Source organism: Rousettus aegyptiacus, unplaced genomic scaffold (genome assembly GCF_014176215.1).
Source record: "Rousettus aegyptiacus isolate mRouAeg1 unplaced genomic scaffold, mRouAeg1.p scaffold_m13_p_9, whole genome shotgun sequence".
In the NCBI taxonomy this organism is placed as follows: domain Eukaryota; kingdom Metazoa; phylum Chordata; class Mammalia; order Chiroptera; family Pteropodidae; genus Rousettus; species Rousettus aegyptiacus.
The window spans coordinates 81,866,869-81,887,203 of NW_023416312.1; the positions used below are offsets into that span (position 1 = coordinate 81,866,869).

The 20,335-nt window shown below is 37.6% G+C and overlaps 1 protein-coding gene and 1 pseudogene across 3 annotated transcripts in view; both read left to right on the forward strand.

Moving 5' to 3' along the window:
* The window catches only part of OCRL (OCRL inositol polyphosphate-5-phosphatase), a 55,405-nt gene that overhangs the window by 15,805 nt on the left and 19,265 nt on the right, over window positions 1–20,335 (forward strand). For all 3 annotated transcript variants that reach the window (XM_016152756.2, XM_036226800.1, XM_016152755.2), the window contains exons 5-16: window positions 5,552–5,662; window positions 6,073–6,162; window positions 6,845–6,965; window positions 7,054–7,215; window positions 8,428–8,529; window positions 9,051–9,165; window positions 10,256–10,372; window positions 10,475–10,662; window positions 12,590–12,701; window positions 13,910–14,019; window positions 15,537–15,672; window positions 19,730–19,840. In XM_016152756.2, coding sequence (XP_016008242.2) covers window positions 5,552–5,662; window positions 6,073–6,162; window positions 6,845–6,965; window positions 7,054–7,215; window positions 8,428–8,529; window positions 9,051–9,165; window positions 10,256–10,372; window positions 10,475–10,662; window positions 12,590–12,701; window positions 13,910–14,019; window positions 15,537–15,672; window positions 19,730–19,840 — 1,475 coding nt within the window. The remainder of the gene's footprint in view (window positions 1–5,551; window positions 5,663–6,072; window positions 6,163–6,844; window positions 6,966–7,053; window positions 7,216–8,427; window positions 8,530–9,050; window positions 9,166–10,255; window positions 10,373–10,474; window positions 10,663–12,589; window positions 12,702–13,909; window positions 14,020–15,536; window positions 15,673–19,729; window positions 19,841–20,335) is intronic.
* On the forward strand, window positions 4,273–4,391 carry LOC118608617 (annotated as a pseudogene).

Sequence of the window (20,335 nt, forward strand, 5' to 3'; positions counted from 1 at the left end):
TTTTGTTTATTGCTGTGGCCACTGGAACCCTTTTTCATAGATATTGAGTTTTAGGTATTTATTTATTTTTTCCAGGCATTTCACAGAAATTTAATTTTTTTGGCGTTTTTGTTTTTGGTTTTGATAAACAGCCCTAGTCATCTGCAAATAATAATTTTGTCTCCTTTCCAGTAACTATAACTATTAGTTTTGTTTCATGTCTCATTACACCAGTGAGAATTTTGAGACCAATGTTAAATAATGATGATATTCTTGTTTAGCTCCTGATTTCAGTGAGACTGTCTCAAGTGGTGCTTAACTGTTGAGGACATTATTGCCTATTGATTTTACAGGGTTTTTTTAAAAACCATATTAAGAAACTGCATTTATTCCAAGTTTGTATGTTTTTTTAAGTTGTGAATGTATATTGAATTTTATCGAGCATCTTTTCAGTATTTATAGAAATTGTTATACTATTCATTCTTATTTGACCTATTGATGGACTGTATTATACTCATTTTCTAATATTAAACACTCCCTTTTTCATTATTCAACATATATTTGTTGAGTACCTTGTATTTGCCAGGCTCTAAGTGCTACACAAGCAATAGAGAACCACATAGATGAGGTTGCTGTTCCTGCTTTGGTTTGTCTTCTGTGCTATTTGGTACTAGTGTCATATAGATACCTATAATTAATTCATTCATTCCATAAAAATTTGAATACCTTTTAAGTGCTAGGCACTGTGCTAGATTTTAGGGATTATAGCAGAAAACAGTATAGTCATGGTACTTCATAGGACTTAGTGCAGGAAACAGACTTGAAGTCGAAGGTATGGATACATACTTACAAAACTTGCAGTTTTGATGAATGCTGTCAAGAGTTTATAAGAGAACTAACTAAATTAGGCAGAGTGATCAGGGGGGAACCCCTTGAAGAAGTGACATTTAAATTGAGACCAGAGGGACTAAGAAACAGGTGAATATGGGGGAGAAAACAGTATTCCAGGTAAAGGGAACCACATGTGAAAAGGCCCCAAATTGAAAAATAGCTCGACGCTTTCTTGAAATGAAAGAAGGCTAGGGTGCCTGGATTAAGGCTTACGCACCAAGGTAGGATGGGCTAGAGCCAAATGCAATAGGATCTTCTAATCCATGGTAAGGAATTGGATTTTTAGATTTAAAAGAAAATGGGAAGAATATGAAGGATTTTATATTGGAATGTCATCATTTGCATGGAAGCCAGTTAGGAGGCTGTTTTGGTAGTTTAAGCTAGAGAGTGTAGTGGAAGTAGAAATGGAGAGAAATGGAAAGATTTGATTAATGTTTTTGGAGATTAAATCAACAGAGGTTGGTTTGGGTGTAGTAGTGAGAGGAAGAGAAGGGTCAAGGATGAATCCAGGTTTCTGGCATGAATGTGGATAATAGTACCATTATAAGAACATTACAGGATCACAGGAGGAATGATATTTCCTATGGGGGATCATAAATTCACTTTTAGCTATGTTTACTTTAATATTTCTTTGAGACATTTGAGTGTAGAGGATAAAAGTTGTGAAGCATCTGAAGCTCAGAAGACAGGTCTGGATTACTAGAATATAGTTGGTATTTGAAACCAAGAGTGATGATGTGATTGTATGTAGAGCTGTGCTATCAGATGCAGTAGCCGCGAGTTACATGTGCTTATTTAAATTAATTAGTAATAAAACTTGGTATTCAATTCCTAGGTTGCACTAGTCACACTTCAAGTGCTCATTAGCCACATGCGGTCATTAGTTGCCATATTAGACAACACAGTTATAGAACATGTTTGTTATCACAGAAAGTCCTATTGGACAATGCTATAGAGGAAGAAAAACTTTTAGGATTGAACTCTAAGGAACTCTACTTCGTAAAGGTTAGATAGAGAAGGAGATACCTCAAGGGACACTGAAAACTAGTAACAAGAGGGGGGGGGAGAGAGAGAGAGAAAGAGAGAAACTAGGTGAATATGGTGTCATAGAAGTCTTTAGAAAAAATTATTTCAAGGAGTGGTCAACTATTGATTTCTGCTAATAGGTCAAACAAGATGACTGCAGAATATTCATTGGATTTAGCAATGCGGAGGTTATTGGTGACCTTAACAAAGCAATTTCATAAGGGTGGTGGAAACCAAAGTCATTTTTGGAGTGAATTAAAGAGAAAAATGGGAGATGAGGAAGTAGCTTAGTTTTTTGAAGAAGCTTGACTGCAAAGAAGAATATAGATATGGACTAGACTCGGAGGGAAATATGGGGTTTAAGAAGGTTTTTTTTTATTTTTAAAATGGGGAGGATTTAGAATACAATTTAATGCTGATGAGAAGTAGCCTATGAAAGGGGGAGGTTAAAGATATTGGGAGGAAGTGTCTAGGAATGATTGTGAGTGTACAATTTCTGAGAGAATCGGAGAAGTAATTCAAAGAGAGGGTGACCTTTGATAGGAGTACTTTTCTTATATCAGAAGGGAAAAGAGATGAGTACAAATACATGATGGCTTCCATTTTCTCTGAAATATAAGGTGAAGCAGTCAACTTGGAATGAGAGGGCTTGAAAAGGGGGGGGATACAGAGATCAAGGATAAATGAGAAGGTATGAAATAGTTGTTCTTGATAGTAGTAGGAGACTGATTGACTATGGAAACTTAGATTGCTTCCTATCATAGAGTGCCCAATTGAGGTTAGCAATCCATTTATAATGGCGTGTGTGTGTGTGTGTGTGTGTGTGTGTACACAGATATAAGTACAGAGAAGGCAATTAGTTGGATTTCTGAGGGTCGATTGTTAACCAGGTAGGTGCTATGGGAGAACAGAGTGGTAAGGCAGTTCTGGGTATTTGGAACAGAGTATAATGATGTCATATATTTGGTAAAAAGGGAAGTGAAAGTAGGAGGGAGTGAATGGATACTGAGAAAGTGAAGGGATCAATGAGCTGGAGGTTCCAATGTGAGCAAGTAAGCTGGAAGAAGTAGCAGGTCAGAGTGGGATGTCCGAATTAGAGTTTTATGAGGTGGTGGTGTTTCTTTGATGAAAAGGTCCACGGTATAACTGCATTCCAGTAGGGACTGAGGGAATATGTGGCTGAGGTGGAGGGGCAAAATCATTGGATGAGGAAGTTGAAGGCATTGACTGACGGGATTTTCTGTGTTAATTTTGAAGGGACCCAGAATTAAGGCAGAAGTTTGAGTGGAGAGGAAGTCTTATGAGTCAGGTATTGAACCCTGGATTCAGAAGTTTCTGGGAGCATAGTGGATGATCTCATGGAGTAAAGAATAGAAGCTGGTATAGCCCACTGGATGAGACTCAAAGGAGAAAAGATTTTTCCTCAGGGAGGAGGAGAGGGAATGGTCTGGAGATTGCATTAGGACAAATAAGGACGAGTCTTAAATGACATAGGGTATGAGAGACTATAAACAGTCTTCACTTCAGAGAGCTACAGGGAGAGTCCTGTTCTCAGGGACCAGTCAGTTGCAGGTGACTCTGATTTTCAATCTGGATGCATATTAGAATCACTCAGGGAGTATTTTAAAAGCTACCAGTGTGTGGGCTTTACCCACAGAGATTGTTTTATTGGCCTGGGGTGGGGCCCAAGTATCAGTATTTTAAAAAGTGTCTCTGTTAATTCAAATACAGCCATAGTTGGGAACTACTGAAAGATGCAGGGAATGCTCAGAGGAGAAGTTGAGGATCTAGGAGTGTTTGCTGATCACAAAGAGTCCAGAGGGTTTTGGAAGGGAGCCGAGTACAAGGTTAGGTCGTGGGATAATTTGTTCTCTTTTCCCATGCAACATGGTGAGATAGTATCTGGTGTTACTTTGTAAGCAATTTCTGGAGTCTTCTGTTTGTTAAATGGACTATTTTATTTTTTATGTTTGCTAAAATATATCTTTCAAGGATTATGGGAGAGAGAGGTATATGTTCTTGTTCTGTTTCTTTCAGATAGAAATTTCTCTCTCTCTTTTTTTTTAACTATTTCTGATATAAATTATCTGAGAAAGAAAAGATTACTCATACCCTGAAGGAGTTTTCCCCATGTCTCAAGGCTGCTCCCAATTGGTGATCTTTTTTCCCCCTCCTCCTTACAGTGGCACCATCGTTCATTTTCTTATTTCTGGTCCACTTGGATGCCTTTTTTTTTTTCATTTATTTCTCTATTTTTATCTCTTTTCTTCTTCTGACCATTAAATCTATGAATATAGAAACTTAAGGAAAGGAAAAGGGAAAAAGGAGAGTCAAAGGTTCAGAAGTGGATTTCCACCATAAGAGACTAGGGTTTTCATCTATGGCCATGCCACCCTAAATGTACCCGATCTCACCTGACCTCGGAAGCTAAGCAGGGTCGGGCCTGGTTAGTACTTGGATGGAAGACCCCCTAGGAATACCAGGTGCTGTAGGCATAAAAAAAATAAAAGAAACTAGGATTTTCATTTCATTTTCTTACTTCTTTGTTACTTACAAGTGTGAAAAAGTCCAGTTAAACAGTTAATTACTAAATGCCTTCTGTCTGCGAAGTCTGTCATCATTATTGCCTGTAAGGTGACCAACCACCCCTCTTTGCCTGGGACTTTTCCCAGTCTTAGCTTTGAAAATCCTGAGTCCTGAGAAGTCCCTCAGTCCCAAACAACCCTAGGTAGACCGTCAAAAGTGTTACATTGGATAACCCGTATGTGCCCCCTGCCTCTTGCTCTTAAGTAGCTTATAGTTTCCAGGGGCATGAGAAAGCAATACATGTAATAAGTCAGTTAAAATAAATATATAAACAAGTACATAGGTTTCCTGGATCACCATATCCAGATGATTGATACAGATGATAACTATAGGGCATCAGAAAAAAGGGAGACAGTATGTTGTATACATAAGAAACTAAAGTCCTAGATAACTTTGCTTCTAATTATACTGTTTTCCAATTGGCTATACTTGAACCAAACCACTCCTGGACATAGGTCATTATATTGCTGTTTGAGTTTATTCAAGACATACATTTTTCCTTGTAACGAGGTAGAGATGCTTCTTTTCAGAATAAGTCAAACCAATCCCACAATTCTTTTTTATTTTTAATTAGTTTGTAAATTGGCTAAGTACAGTTTGTACCTAGGAACAAGCCATCCTATTTCCTTTATTCCCTTCATGCTTCAGATACTCTTACTATATGATCTGGATTTAAAATAGGAATTTCCAGCTAAGAGATGGGGGGAGGGTAGTTGGGGAGTTAATCTTTTGCTAGAATTTGGTGGTCCCTGCATTAACGTCTGAGAGATATATCAGAATGTAGAAAACTATGATTTTAGTATGTATCATATTATTCTATTAGGCTGCTCATTGACACAGTTATCAGCCCCTTAGATTTCCTTCTCCGCATCACCCCCCAACCCTGCATCTCCTTACCACCACCACCACCATGATGAATCCCTTGATCTTGTAGACATGCTTCCTACATTAGAGGTCTGGGATATTTGTGATGTGGACCTTCTTTTATTAAACTGGTAAGATGGGAATACGGCCCCAAGAAAACATTGTATTCCATAGCTCTGTGTGTGTGGATTTCAAATCTCTTTAGGTAGCTGCAAAATTCGGGTTCAAGGGGACTGGACCAGAGAGCGCCGCTTCGAAATCTCTGATGAGGAGCACTGTTTGCAGTTCCTGTCAGAGGTCCTTGCAGCTCAGGAAGGTAACTCAAGACTCAGAAGTTTTCTTTTTGTTATTTTAATGGGAGTGAAATTCTGATATGCTGATACAGAGGCAAGCAGCCATGAGCAAAGTACCTCACCCCCTGAGCATTGATGGCTGAATTTCTTTAAATTCAGAAATGACCCCAGAGATGTATCCAACTTTAAGAACACTGAGCCAGTTTCCAGAATCTCTGCAGTCATGGCATGGACATCTTACTGCAAACTGTCATCTGCCTTCTAGTCCCACATGATCCCCAAGATGCCCTCATCGTCTTCGTCTTTCCCTTTATATTCAAGAATACTACTGGCCCCTGCATTCGAAGAGTGCTGAGTGAATGGCTTTTGGTTATGGTAAATTCCACTCAATGAAGGGCTCCCCAATTTCTGACCATGACCCTTATCTCTCCAGCACAGTCACAACTTCTTGTTCCAGAGCAAAAGGACTCATCCAGCTGGTACCAGAAATTAGACACTAAGGACAAACCTTCTGTCTTTTCAGGTACTGAAAAGATTCTTTTCCTGGTTGCTTTGCTCATTGCTGAGTCAGGAAATTGTATCTGGATAGATAAAATAATGTAGACTAATGTCAATGTCAGACACTTCCTATAGAGTGGTTTTATGGAGTCCATGCCCACTGACTGTTGTGCACTCCTTATTCTTTCTGTGGTATGTTAGCCCTTCAGGAGCCAGCTTAGCAGTGTGGCAAAAAAAATGCAGACACTAGAGCCACACTGCTTGGGTTTGAATCCCAAATTCTACAACATACTAATTATATGACCTTGATCAAATTACTCAACAACTCTCAGCTTCCATTTGTTTTTCTGTGACATGGGAAGATTTTTAATAGCACTGACCTCAGTGGGGTCTTTGCATTGATTAAGTGAGATAATAATATAATCCCTTACTATCAACCAAGCTTTGTGCTAAGTCTTCAACAAATGTTAGCGCTCGTTATTTAAGGTCCAAATTAATGTAACTTACTATTGTTCTAGTTGATATGTCAAGTACTTCAAGGACAGATGTACATCTTCCCCCAACCTAAGTTATCATTACCTTTTTGTTTGGTATTTGCCATTGACCATGCACTGATCAAATCAAAACCACTGATCAAAGCAAAACCCTATCCTGGCTAACTTGGATTTTAGCTGTTCCTCCTTTAACATTTGGTTCTGTTCCTTCAGGGCTACTTGGATTTGAGGATAATTTTTCATCTATGAATTTAGACAAGAAAATAAATTCACAGAATCAGCCTATGGGGATTCATCGGGAGCCCCCACCTCCACCCCCTTCAGTGAACAGAATGTAAGTCGCATTTCAAAACATATTTCCAATTTAAGTGATTTTTCTATCTTAGGCAGTTTCACTTTTGAATTTCTCATTTATTTGCTAGGCTTCCACGTGACAAGGAAGCTTCTAACAAGGAACAGCCTAAAGTGACCAACACCATGCGGAAGCTCTTTGTACCAAATACCCAGTCTGGGGAGCGGGAGGGTCTTATCAAACATATTCTGGCAAAGCGAGAGAAAGAATATGTCAACATTCAGACTTTCAGGTACTCTCTTGTACTTACTGAGGTATAGCAGAAAATGTCCTTTTGATATTTAAGGTATTAGTTTAATTAGCTTAATTAGGAGTCAAAGCATAATAAAAAGGAATGGTCAGCTGATTCAAGACCCCGTGTCTATCCAAAATAATGCAAATGCTACAAAAATCTCTTGGATTTTCTAACTATTGATGATACCATGTCTATTAATGTTTCTATCTACTGTTAGAGAACCAAATCAAGCTCACATGTACTAGAGAACTGTTCCCTAGCACATTCCATAAGCAAGTATGTTTATCTACCTGGCCTGCCAAATATTTTCCCACTAATATTGGAAAAGTAAAGTCCACCATTACTATTAGATCTCAATTTACTTAATTTTAATAGTTAACTAATGAAAGTTTTGTCTAATCCTCTTGATAGTGAAGTCTGTCTTGGATTTTTTCCTCTGTATTATATTTTTATGTCACCTTGTTGATATCTTCTTTTCTGGACCCAGTGTGTATGGTATGTGGTGTGGCATGGCCTAGTATGTATCCTAGTGCACAAAGCAGTAACACTCTTCTTTGTTATTTGTAAACAGCCTGTACCCTTCTAGTCCAAGATTCCAGTAACATGTGCCATCACCTTATGCCTCATTTATTCTAATTTAATTGTAACTATATCTCTGTGACAAAACCTCCAGTTCCTCATCTTCCCATCATGCTTATATTTGTATATAAACAGTTAAGACAATCCTGAGTTTTCCCTCGTGCTTACCCCCTTAATACTGTATCTGCCTCAACAAAATTTCCTACATGGGTGTCCTTGTAATCCTTTGGGAAGTATGTTTTTGGATTCAACTACAGCTCCTTACACAACAGTTATCCATAACAGACATGCTTATAGCATGAAGATGCCTCTTTCCCATCCACAAACTCTGCCTTCAAGTATGAGTTTGAATGGAGTTTAAGTGAAAGGAAAGGTGGTAGAGGAATTAACTCTGTGTATTTAAAACAAAGTCTTGGTTTCTTTTTGTAGATTCACCTAATGTAAAACTTAGCATAAATTCACTGCCTTTGTGTTCTACATGCAGAAGGTTTTACTTATGTGTGTGGCAAAACATTTGAAAAATTATCTTGGCTTATCATGAACATACCCTTGTCTTAGAAGTGATGAGAGAACTTCCATTAGTTTATTCTTGACCTTTGTTTAACATTATTTTTCGGTATTACATATTAGATTTTTTGTTGGAACTTGGAACGTGAATGGCCAGTCTCCAGATAGTGGATTAGAACCGTGGCTGAACTGTGATCCGAATCCTCCCGATATCTACTGCATTGGGTAAAGAACACGTCTAGAATTTCCTTTTGGCTATGTTTAGTGTTAGTTCACATGACATTTTGCCTTCTTTTTTTTTAAGCTGTTTGGTAAAAACCTACTGTAGACTATAAGTGAGAGTTAACTTGTAGGTCAAATTTGTGAGATCACAAAAGAACAGATACCTAAAATGGTGTAAGGAAGCATCTATTTCTCTTGAAAGACATAGAAAACTATTTTCTTCCTAGAAACTAAGACATGAGTTCAATTCTAACAGTTTCTATCCCTAGGATATGTAAGCAAAGCTCTACTGTTACCCCATATGGAAGTTTTTTTGTTTAAATCTTGCATACCCTGTGCATATACTTGTCGGGAGTCTTTGAAAAAGAAAGCTACTTGTCCTTACTGATCACCTGGGTCAAAAAGTAGTTCTATAAAATTTCTCTTTTCCATTCCTTTTTTCATCCGGTGTCTCATAATGGGACAGGAGGTAGTCAGAGATAATTACGGGATATTTGTAGGTCTCACATCCTTTTGCTTCTCAGATTTCAGGAGCTAGACTTGAGCACAGAAGCCTTTTTCTACTTTGAATCCGTGAAAGAACAAGAGTGGTCCATGGCTGTGGAAAGGAGTTTGCATTCCAAAGCCAAGTACAAGAAAGTAAGCCACATTTAATTATCTTTTTTAGTATGTGACTAAATAGAACTCCCTAGAAGTTATTCTTGTTATCTATGGCTTGTTCCAAAAGATGATTTAATTGAATTCTTTCCCATGTGTAATATGGGAACAGGGCAGACTAATCCTTTTTATACCTATTTCCTAGGAAAAAAAATTTTCCCTGAGCTTCCTGATTCTATATATTCATAGCTCGGGTAGCTTTTAGGAGAAAGAAGAAAAAAGAATTTTGTTCTTATAACAATAATTAACTCAAACTAATTACATGTAAGGTAACTGATTTGTGCAGTAAGAGTTAAGATTGAAATTTTTAACCAACATGGTCAGAACTGGATGCTTTACAGAAAAATAGTCTGAAGCATGTGGGTACTTAGGATATGCTTTGGAATCAGAGCACAAATAGAAGTGTTGTGGAGTTTAAATAAGTTTAAACTTGGTTGCAAGTCAAGAGTAGAGTTGACTTTAGCAAGGTGGACCAATTTGTTGGTCTTTAGAAGGCCCAAGGTAGAGACTACCAGAAGAGGTATTTTAATTTCAGGGCTACTATAGTAATACCTGTAAAAAGAGTCATCTGCCTGAATAATTTTTGTCTGTATCTTCTAACAGTTGATGTAGGTTATAAAACTCCTGATGGTGTTATAGGTCCCTAGCTGATACATATTTCAGACATTACTAGCTCTAGTTCACAGATTTAAAATGATCAAAATTGGAAATTGGAAACTAGGAAGGAAGGGAAAAAGGAACAAGCTTGGATAGAGGCGTTCTCTTTATTATTTGAATTTTTAATGCTCCTTACTCCTGATAGGCTAAAAAGTGATTAAAATCATGGTTCTAGAGCAGAGTGAACTTATTGTCCCCAAAGACTTTTAACCCTTACTGATTAGAGCCAGGTAAGAGTTCACCAGAGAAATTTTGTTCTTGATTTATGAGGTCCACTAGGAAATGAGATGATTTGGATTCAAATTTGGGCATCTTTCTATCTTTTTGGTGGAAAATGAGTTGTGGGAAGTTAGATATGTGGTATCTAAAAAGAGTGGTATTAACATGAACCTTTCTAACTCCCTGGAACTCACAGGTTCAACTAGTTCGCCTTGTTGGGATGATGCTTTTGATATTTGCCAGAAAGGATCAGTGGCGATATATCCGTGATGTTGCTACAGAAACCGTTGGAACTGGAATCATGGGGAAAATGGTGAGTACCTTAGGAAATGAGCTTGATTATTATTTACATCTATGTGAATTTCAGTCGATACATGTGTCTTTGTTCTAACTGAATAATTACTCTTGCCAACAGGGAAACAAGGGTGGGGTAGCTGTGAGATTTGTATTTCACAACACTACCTTTTGCATTGTCAATTCCCACCTGGCTGCTCACGTGGAAGACTTTGAGAGAAGGAATCAAGATTATAAGGACATCTGTGCACGAATGAGTTTTGCAGTCCCAAATCAGACCCTCCCACAGCTGAACATCATGAAACATGAGTGAGTGGTTAAGTCTCCTTTAGCCTTTGAATAGTGGGGCTGAGAAGAGATTAAACATGACGGAAAACTATAGAACTGTGACGAGTGAGGGATTACCGTTTAGGGATTGGGAGTCACAAAGAAGAGAGGATTTTTGAGAAATAACAGATTCATTGAGGCAGAAAAATTGGATTTGCTATCAGAGGAAAGGTTAGTTCTGTTAGAGAGCATCTAGAGTAATGCAGGAGGGGTCTGTCAATTGGAGTCAGTTTTTATTTTTTTATTACAAAATAGGAATGTTCATCATGAATGTAATAACAGATAAAATTAAAAGTATAATTTCCTCATCATACCCCCTGCTCTCCCCAGCCAGTCCCTCTCTCCAAAGGGAACCACTGTTAACAGTTTGGTGTGTATCCTTCCAGGTCTATGCTGTCCAATATGACAACCAGTAGTCATGGGTATTAAGGGTACCAGAAAGCAGCTAGTTTGAGTTGAGATGTTCTGTAAGCATAAACTAATGAGTGGATTTCAGAGATTTCATATGGAAAAGATGTAAAATTTTCCAAATTTTAAATATTGATTAGATGTCGAAATGATAATAATTTGAATATATTGAGTTAAATGAAATTTATTGTTAAAGTTATTTTCATTTGTTTCTTTTACGTTTTAAATGCAACTACTAGAAAATTTTTAATTACCTTCACTATGTGCATTGTATTTCTTTTGAATAGTGCTGTTCTAGACTTTGTCTATGCACATACACATGCCTACTTGTTATATAGGACTATATTATTCTATTCATTATGGATCTCTTTTCAAGCCTGTATATATAGATCTACATTATTCTTTTTAATAGCTGTGGCATTAAGAATAGGGGTGGCAAAGATTTAAAGACCCCAGTGAATCAGTAGGATAATTTAAGAGAAAGGTTAGTGAAGAATGAGACTTAAGGATATAGAAGCAGAAATCAGTTGAGGAATGTATTGAGTGGTAGAAAATGATTAGTCGTAAATTCGTTTGGAAAAAGTCATTTGAGATGGGAATTATAGGAAAACAAAAGATAATTTAGGGGTATTAGCATCAGTAGAGAGTAGGGGGATTGAGGACAGAGTAGGGAAGAGTAGCAATGGTGGCCCATTTCCATATTGTCTCAACAATTAGGAACATATGAAATTCTTTTCCATGGTGAAGTCAAGACCTTGACATTAATGTCATAAAGTTACCCTGAAATTTCATATATTTATTTCCCTAAGGTTCCAGAAATTTCATGTTGCACTTAAGATTGGCAGAGACTCATTCAGAACTTGCGATAGCTTATAGGAGAATCTATTTTGATACAGTTTCGGGGTCTCACCTGTGGGATTCTCAGCCCATTTAGGAGTCTGTTGCTGTGATTGGGAGCCTGAGGATCACATGGGAGCCTGGATCCCATCGTATGCCAGCCTCTTTCCTGCCTGAGATTGGGAGTGCAGATCTGGTGCAGCGATAGACAGATTGGCTGCAGTGGAAAGCCCCAGACTCACTTTTCCTAGTGAGCCCTGCCTATGAGAACTGTTGTTCATGCCACGCAGACCTTAGCAAAGAGCCTGCAGAACGTCAGGGCTCAGTGAGGCAGAAAACATTCAGGTTCCCCGAGAGACCTGGCAAGCAACCAAGCAAAATTTTACTGAAAGCTAGTTCAGTAAATAAACTACATGGTTCTCTCAGGCAGTTAACTCCTTGGCTTCTGAATCCCATACATATACTGTATTTCCCCATCTTCATTCTTCATGTATTGAGTGCCTATCTACCCACCTATTTTGTAATCCCTAGTCTCTCTCAGGTTGTCAGATAGTGATAAATGAATCCTTATCAATAATCTACCCATTTTTCTGTTCTCCATTCTTCTCTGATTGATTTTTATGCTAATTATTGGTACTTCATTCATCTATTTCTTGATCCTCAGTGTTGTCATCTGGTTGGGAGATTTGAACTATAGACTTTGCATGCCTGATGCCAGTGAAGTGAAGAGTCTCATTAACAAGAATGACCTTCAGAGACTCTTGAAATTTGACCAGGTAAGTAAATTTTCATTTTATAGGTACTTTCTTAGATAGCAGATAAAATTGTTAGGTTTATGAGATAGATGTGTGGAAGGCGTGACTTACTCTAGGAATAGATGGAAAGGTCTCATTGTCTTGGGGAACAGTATGACTAGTGATGCAGCGAATACACACAAGGTTTATAGTGCTTTTATTAAGCACTTAGGTGGTAGGAGAGATAGTGTTAGTGATAAAAATATATGAGGTTTATTCATCAATTCTTTATCAAGAAGAGATTTGTGTCAGTAAGTTGGAGAATGGGTGGGATGAATTGGAGAACACTTCCTGGAGGAAGTGGGCCTTCAGCCGTGTTGATGTGGTTTGGCAGATGGAGCAGGGAAGCTGCTCAATGATTACTTGGCAGGCTCAGCAATATCTTAGCGGTAAAAGGGAGGCCCTGTGAGGGGATTGGGAAGCACAGAAGAAAAGTCTGTCTGGCACAAATAGCACAGACTGTGGTCTGATAAGAATTGATTGAAAAGTTTGGGATAGCTGGGTTATAGATTCTAAAACCTGATATATCAAATAAAACTTGATATTCAGGAAGCTAGTTTTCTGTTAATTTTCCTTGGAACCTAGCACATGACTTGAATTTTTATTTCAGCTCATGGATACTGGCTGCTAAAAGTGAATGTTTCTTAATGAGGAAAGAAAATGTTTCAACTTGATTTGAATGTCTTTATATCTTTATGTGAGCCCTTTTGACTTTCTTATATAGTCAAAATCAGGTGTTTTATAGTAGAATAGTGTTTGTAGTAAACCTGTCTTGGCCAAGTCTTCCTTCACATTGAGGTTACCTGGCTAATTTCTTTATGTTGCTTCCTTTCCTGCCTCCAAAGAGGATACAGTTGGAATAAATTCGGAGTCTTACATAATTCTAGTAAATAGTTGAGCAAGGATAACTTTCAAAATGATCTGTAACTATTCGCTGAATTTGGCTTTCAGAATTATCCATTCAACATTCGTGTGCTTTTTTAAAAAATTAAAATTGTTCTAGATGGTTCCTGTCCAACTTCAGGGAACTGGTGAGTTTAGGTGCTATGAGGCTACAGAAATTTTATTTATGTATTCTGATGATAGCAAAGGCTGTGAAATTAGATACTTAGAAACGGCTGATAAGCCTGATTGTCACTTATTTTAAGATGATATTACCCTGCTTATGTAATGCTTCTTTCCCTTGCCAGCTAAATATTCAGCGCACACAGAAGAAAGCCTTCGCTGACTTCACCGAAGGGGAAATCAAGTTTATTCCCACTTATAAGTATGACTCTAAAACAGATCGATGGGATTCCAGGTAAAGTAGCAAGAACCTCCTCATGGAATATGTTAAGGCCCTATATTATTTCTGTCCCTCCATACTGGTGAAGGGCTAGGAATGTTTTAGGTCATGCAGAAGCAGATATGAAAAATCTAATGGCTCAGTGCTATTACAGAAGTTTTTAATTAGTGTGTACTCAAAGGTGGGTGTATCTTAAAAAAATATAACTTCTGTATCAGGGCTGTTAAAGTTTTATGTACTGCCTGCAGTGCCTTATTTCTGTCACCTCAGTAGACTTGCTTAGATTTTTGACCTTCCTGATCTTGCCCCTATTTCCTTACTATTTCCCTGTTCTGTTTTTTCCAAACTGTTTCTTAACTTTTTAACTAAAGACACCAGAAAATGAAAACAAAGAGCCATGAACGGTTCTTCTAGCACAGTGGTTCTCAGTCCTGAGTATATATTAGAATCTCTTCGTGCTTTAAAAAATACTGATGTCTGGGCCCAACCTCTGCAACTGCTAATGAAAGCTGAGACCCACTGTCTGGGGGGCCCTTTGATTTCCTAATTACTCTCAGTGAAGTGCCACTGTCAGTCCATTCCTGGTAACTATTTGTCTTCTACCTACCATCTATTTCTTTGTTTCCTGTGGTTTGCTAGCTGCCTGAGCCCAGAAGCTCAAAAGAGTGAATCCCTGGGTATATTTATCTTCTTTAGACTCAGAGCGCAATAGAGTAGGATAAGGAGAAGTCTGTGCTCCACAGGAGCTGGTCAGCAAGTGAAAAGGGACACTGACAGAAGATCTATCTGTACACTGGCCTTGTTGCTTACACTCACCTGACTTAAGAGTCAACTTATGAGCTACTGATAAGAACTTGTTTGTGTCACCTTCTGGATCAAGTGTATAAGGTTGCTTATTTTAATAGAATGATGAGTGGGCATTTTCCCTATCCTTGATCCTCTATGGGCTCTTACGTGTTCAGACTTGGCATACTTAGATGTTAGTTTATTTCTACTACAAGAAGCTAGGCTTGTCCACAAAAGTTCAGGTTTAAAGAAGAAATCTCTACTACTACTCATATCCAGAGATTAAGCCAAATCTAGGAATATAGGATTGGATTTTTAGATTAGTTGTCTATCTCTTGTGAAGTATCATTGCAGTTCACAGAGCTGCAAAAGAAAAGGAAGAGGATGTGTTCTGAATATAATCCTGACCTTCTGAGGATATTTTAAGAGGGTATTATACATTCCCATGGGACGAGGTTGTCGAAGTTATAATACTAATCTTAAGAGCACTGTTCATTCATTCATTAGATAACTGTCTATTGAATACCTGCTTTGCAACAGATACTGTGCTAGGGGCTGAGAATTCAGTGGCAAACAAGTAGACACAGTCCCTTCACAGAGCTTGCAATATAGTAGGGAAGATAATAGTTGGGGTTGTTAAGAAAGAAGAAGTATATAAGAAAAGGGCCTAACCCAGGTCTGAACCAATGTGGTAGATAGTACATTCTTACATGGGATGTTCTCTTTATAATTTCCTTTATGTGCAGTGGAAAATGTCGGGTTCCAGCATGGTGTGACCGAATTCTTTGGAGAGGAACAAATATTAATCAGCTTCATTACCGGAGTCATATGGAACTGAAAACCAGCGATCACAAGCCTGTTAGCGCCCTCTTCTGTATTGGGGTAAACACTTGTTTGTTCCTTCATTTGTTTTTGTGTAAAGTATATATTCTTAGAGCATTATTTCGACTCAGAACAGATCAGTAATTCAGTGACCCATAAATGTTTCCATAGCCAGGCATTTGCAACGTTAAGAAGTTAGTGCCCTCAACCCTCCTAAATGCTGTCTCTGGCTCTTAACACTCCAGACCCTTTAGTGACCCAGATGTTTCTCATGCTGCATAATGGGAGTAATCTTAGCCTCCTAAAGTCCTCATACGTCAAAAAGAGAGGCTAGGTTTTAAAGGATGAGTAGCTTTTCATCAAATAAATAGTAAAGAGCAGAAGCACAGGGAGAGAGATTCTAGGTGGAGGGGTGGAAATAGCAGGAGCAAAGGTACAGACCGGTCAGAATACAAACAAATTTCTGAATACCATAAGCATAGTGTCAGCCCTACTCTGGCGAAGTCTTCCCATCCAGGAGCACAGGTTATAAATTTTTCTTTAACTCTACTGTATCCTGAGCTAGATGAATGACCAATTATTTCATTTTTTGTCTCTTTTATAAAGTTTTTGTTTTCACATTGTATTTTCTACTTGTGTTGTTATTAGTATGCAGGTTATGACCTGTGATCTTGTTGATTTAATTTATGACAGCGAGCACGTTTAGGTTATTTCTTGTAGATTTTTCAGACCTGTGGTCATGCAATTTGTCAAATTCTACATAATGCAGTGCTTGATTGGATGGACTTTGTAGCTGGACTGCTTAGATTTTTATCTCAGCTCAATCACTTCATGTATAACCATGAAAAATTTATGTGACATCTCTGTGTCTCAGTTTTCTCCTCTGTAAAATGGAAATAAAATAGTACCTACTTATGAGGATTAAAGAGGTAAGACATGCAAGAGCATAGGATGGTGGTTACTTTTCTCTGCATACATGTCAATTTTGGAGGCTTCTGAGGTGGATTATCACCAACATGTCTTATTGTACTCTTTTCTTAAAGGAAAATGACTTTAAGGAATTTCTTTTATTTGTAAAAATAGTTCTTAGTCTTAGAATAGAGTCTAAATTTTACTGAGGCAATCATGACTTTACTTTTGTCCATTTTGAGATTTTAAAATAATAATGAATAGTAGCTAGTATGTGTCAGGGACTGTACTAGGCAATTTACACACATCTCATTAAGTCCTTCCAACAATGCTTTGAGTTAAATATTTCTCTTTTAACAGATGAGCAAATGGAGAACCAATGCATTTAAATAACTTCTTTAAGAGCATTCAACTAGGATTGCTGAGAATCAAGTCTTAAGTCTGTTTAACTCCTAAGCTATAGAAGCTCTGTCTACTACCTCCACAATGCCTCTGTAGTTCCAAAGAACTTACTAACTAGATATGCCTTCAGATACTATATTTTTAATCCTACCTAATTTCTAGTTTATACTTGGGGACTGCCCTGTTTTCGCCATTTGAGTATTCTTAATCCATTTTTAAAAGGACGTCTTTCCCCAAACACTAACCTTTGTGATTTAATCAGCTATGCTTGGCTTTTTTGTTTGCATTTCTTTTCATATCTTGGGATATTTTTAATACTCCATGTATATTAATCCAGAGCTCTCAGCAGGATATTTAAAATTTTTCCATACTTGTATATTTTTGTGCATCTTTAATAAAGGCCTACTGTTGTAGTTTTTAATATTTTTTAAATTACTCAGGAACTCAAAATTAAATTTAAAATGAAAAATATATATATTTTAAGGAAAATTTACAGATAAGTCTGAAGTTTTTCAATTACTGTTCTATCCCTCATTCCCACCTTTACCCGAACCTCCACTCCCCAACCAACCCAGTTACCCTTAGGAATTTATATTTTTCTAGACCAGCACTGTCCAGTAGGTTTTCTTGTAATGATGAAAATGTACTGTCCAGCACAGTAGCTACTAGCTGCAGATAGCTATTGACACATGGCTAGTATGACTTAGAGAACTGAATTTTCTATTTTATTTACCTTGGAGTAATTGAAATGTCCCTATGTGACTACTGGCTATTCTATTGGACTGCACAGTTCTAGACCTTTGCATATACTTTTCTGTTTACCCACAGACAATATAGTATCGCTTTGCATGTTGGTGTGTATATATCATAAATGGTCTCATACCGTATGTGTTGGTGTGTTGGTCTGCAGCTTGCTTTTTTTTAAATTCAGTGTCATGTCTTGGAGAGCTATCCATGTGATTACATAAAGATCTAGCTCGTTGTGCTTTTTTCTTAATTCCTGATTTTGTCAGTGATTTCCTTTTCTGAAACGGATGTATCAGGTGGTGACATTCTATGGTGTTTTTCCCCTTTATTATCCTTAATGTGCCATTAAGGGCAATGATCATGATAACCTGCTGAGAAAAGCTTCGATTTTATTGAGTAATCACCATATTTTAGACTCTTGGTCATGCTATGATTAGAGGTTTTAAAAGCCACACTATATTTTTACCACCATTAGTATCAATAACTGTTAACAAAGAGGCCAAGTGCTTAGTGACAGATTAACTTTAGAAGACTTGCTGTGAGCTGGCTGAGATTGAGCTGAGATAAGGTTCGCACCCTTTCACTTTGATAATGGTATCTGTTGCTTTGGTTCTCAGACTTTGGTGGACATAAGAATTGCCTGGAAAGCTTTAAAAAAATGCAGATGCATGGACCCCAACCCCAGAGATAATGATTAGTAGGCCAAAAAAAATCTGCATGTTTAAGACCTACCTGAGTTGATCTTCTTGCCTACTTGCTATTTTGTAAAGGGTATTACACTAGAGGTCCAGGTATCACCTCTGATATTAACTGTATCAGCAATTTAGTTGATCTTTTTGTATCTCCATGTTCTCAACTATTAGAAGAAAAATAATCCTTGCTTTGGTAGCCTCGCAGGTTGTTGTGGAAATAAGATGGCACATGTAAAATACTTTTTGAGATAAAAAGTTGCCAACTTTCATGAAAGTATTTAGAAAGTATAACATTCCTCTTAACCTGATACTATAGTATGACCCTTGTGATGCTAGTGACTGCTTGCTCCTCAGTTCTCAAGTGTTATATTACAGATATGTAAAAACCTCCCCAGTCTTTGAGATAATTGACTCAGCTTTAATGTTTTTGTTTTCCACATCACAACCTCTAGTACCTGCATCAACTTTTTTTGACATTGAATTTGTGAAGTTTTCCATTCTAAAAAGAAACTGGGTTTTCAGTAAGTTAAAATGCTGTGTTAATTATGTTCATTTTTATCATTGATTTGTATGAAGTTTTAATAGTGAAAAAAGTACAGCTATGTCAAGAAGCTGAAAGTGCTGTGTCAGATGGGAGGTTTTTGATCTCTTCGTCAGAATGACTTGTCTTTTGTCACACTTTTATCTAGGATATTTTGGGTTAGCCATTTTCTAAAATGGCCATAGGCTCTATTTACTAACGTACCTTTATCATTATAATCTGAGCATTGATATTATGATTCTTAGCATTGTGTATGGCAGCTAATAGAGCTAAGTGCTTTCTTTAATCATCCTTTCTGCTATTTCAATAGTTTATAATCATTGTTAGAAACAATTAACAGGTATGTTTTGACACTGTTATTTTGTACAGTGCAGGAATTCATTTTACAAAATCACATCTTCTCCACCACCTAATAACCGTGGAGCAGGAAAATATTCTTCCCAAATATTTATAATTATTGCCAAGCTTCTTAGCACAGAGGTTTAATTATTCCAGGAAGGTAACCAATTAACCTTACCTTTACTTGAAAGTGTGTGATTCTGTAATGCTTAGTTTAATTTATATTTGCTTTAGTGACCTTTTAAAACTTGTTAGACTCTTAGAGATATTTAAGTTGAGAGCCTATAAAACTAAAATAAGGATATGCTTTCTTTCAGATAAAAGCTGTAGATGGAGTGAGATACCAGAAAGTGTTTGAGAATGTTGTTTGTACCACAATATATTTTAAATGGTTGCTGTAATGATCAGTTTTAAATTGCTAGGTAATCTCAAAGGAAGATGAGCTAGGAACATGTAAGACCCCCAAAAAAGGTATATCTTCTTTCAGGTGAAGGTTGTGGATGAACGGAGGTATCGGAAAGTGTTTGAAGATATTGTACGCATTATGGACAGAATGGAAAATGACTTCCTTCCTTCCTTAGAACTCAGCAGAAGGGAGGTGAGTAAAAATATGTGGCTATCCTGTCTACTGCCCATCCTGGTTAGCAAAGGGGAAACCATGTTATTCACAGAAGGCAACACGGCATGTGGTGAAGACTATGTATACTGAAGTCAGACTGCCTCCATTACAATCCCAGCACTGCCGTTTAGTACAGGTGAGTATCTTACCCTTTTAGAGCCACGGTTTCCTTTTCTGGATAAAAGGGTAGTTGTGAGGATTACACAGGTTAATACATGCAAAGCTCTTAAAACAGCGCCTGGCACAAAGGAAGCCTTCAGATTTAGCCATTCTTATTTAATATTTCAGAGTTGCTATAATATCATATCTCAGGAACCAGGACTCGGTCACAGGATGAATGCCCTGACCCAAGGTTAGGTTACCCTCTTAGGATCCCAGGAACAATCAGAGTGGCCTAGAGAAGTAGCCAGAGCTGCCTAACTCCTCATCTGCTGGTCTGAGTATAATAATATATGAGAGGGGATGGTGTATAGC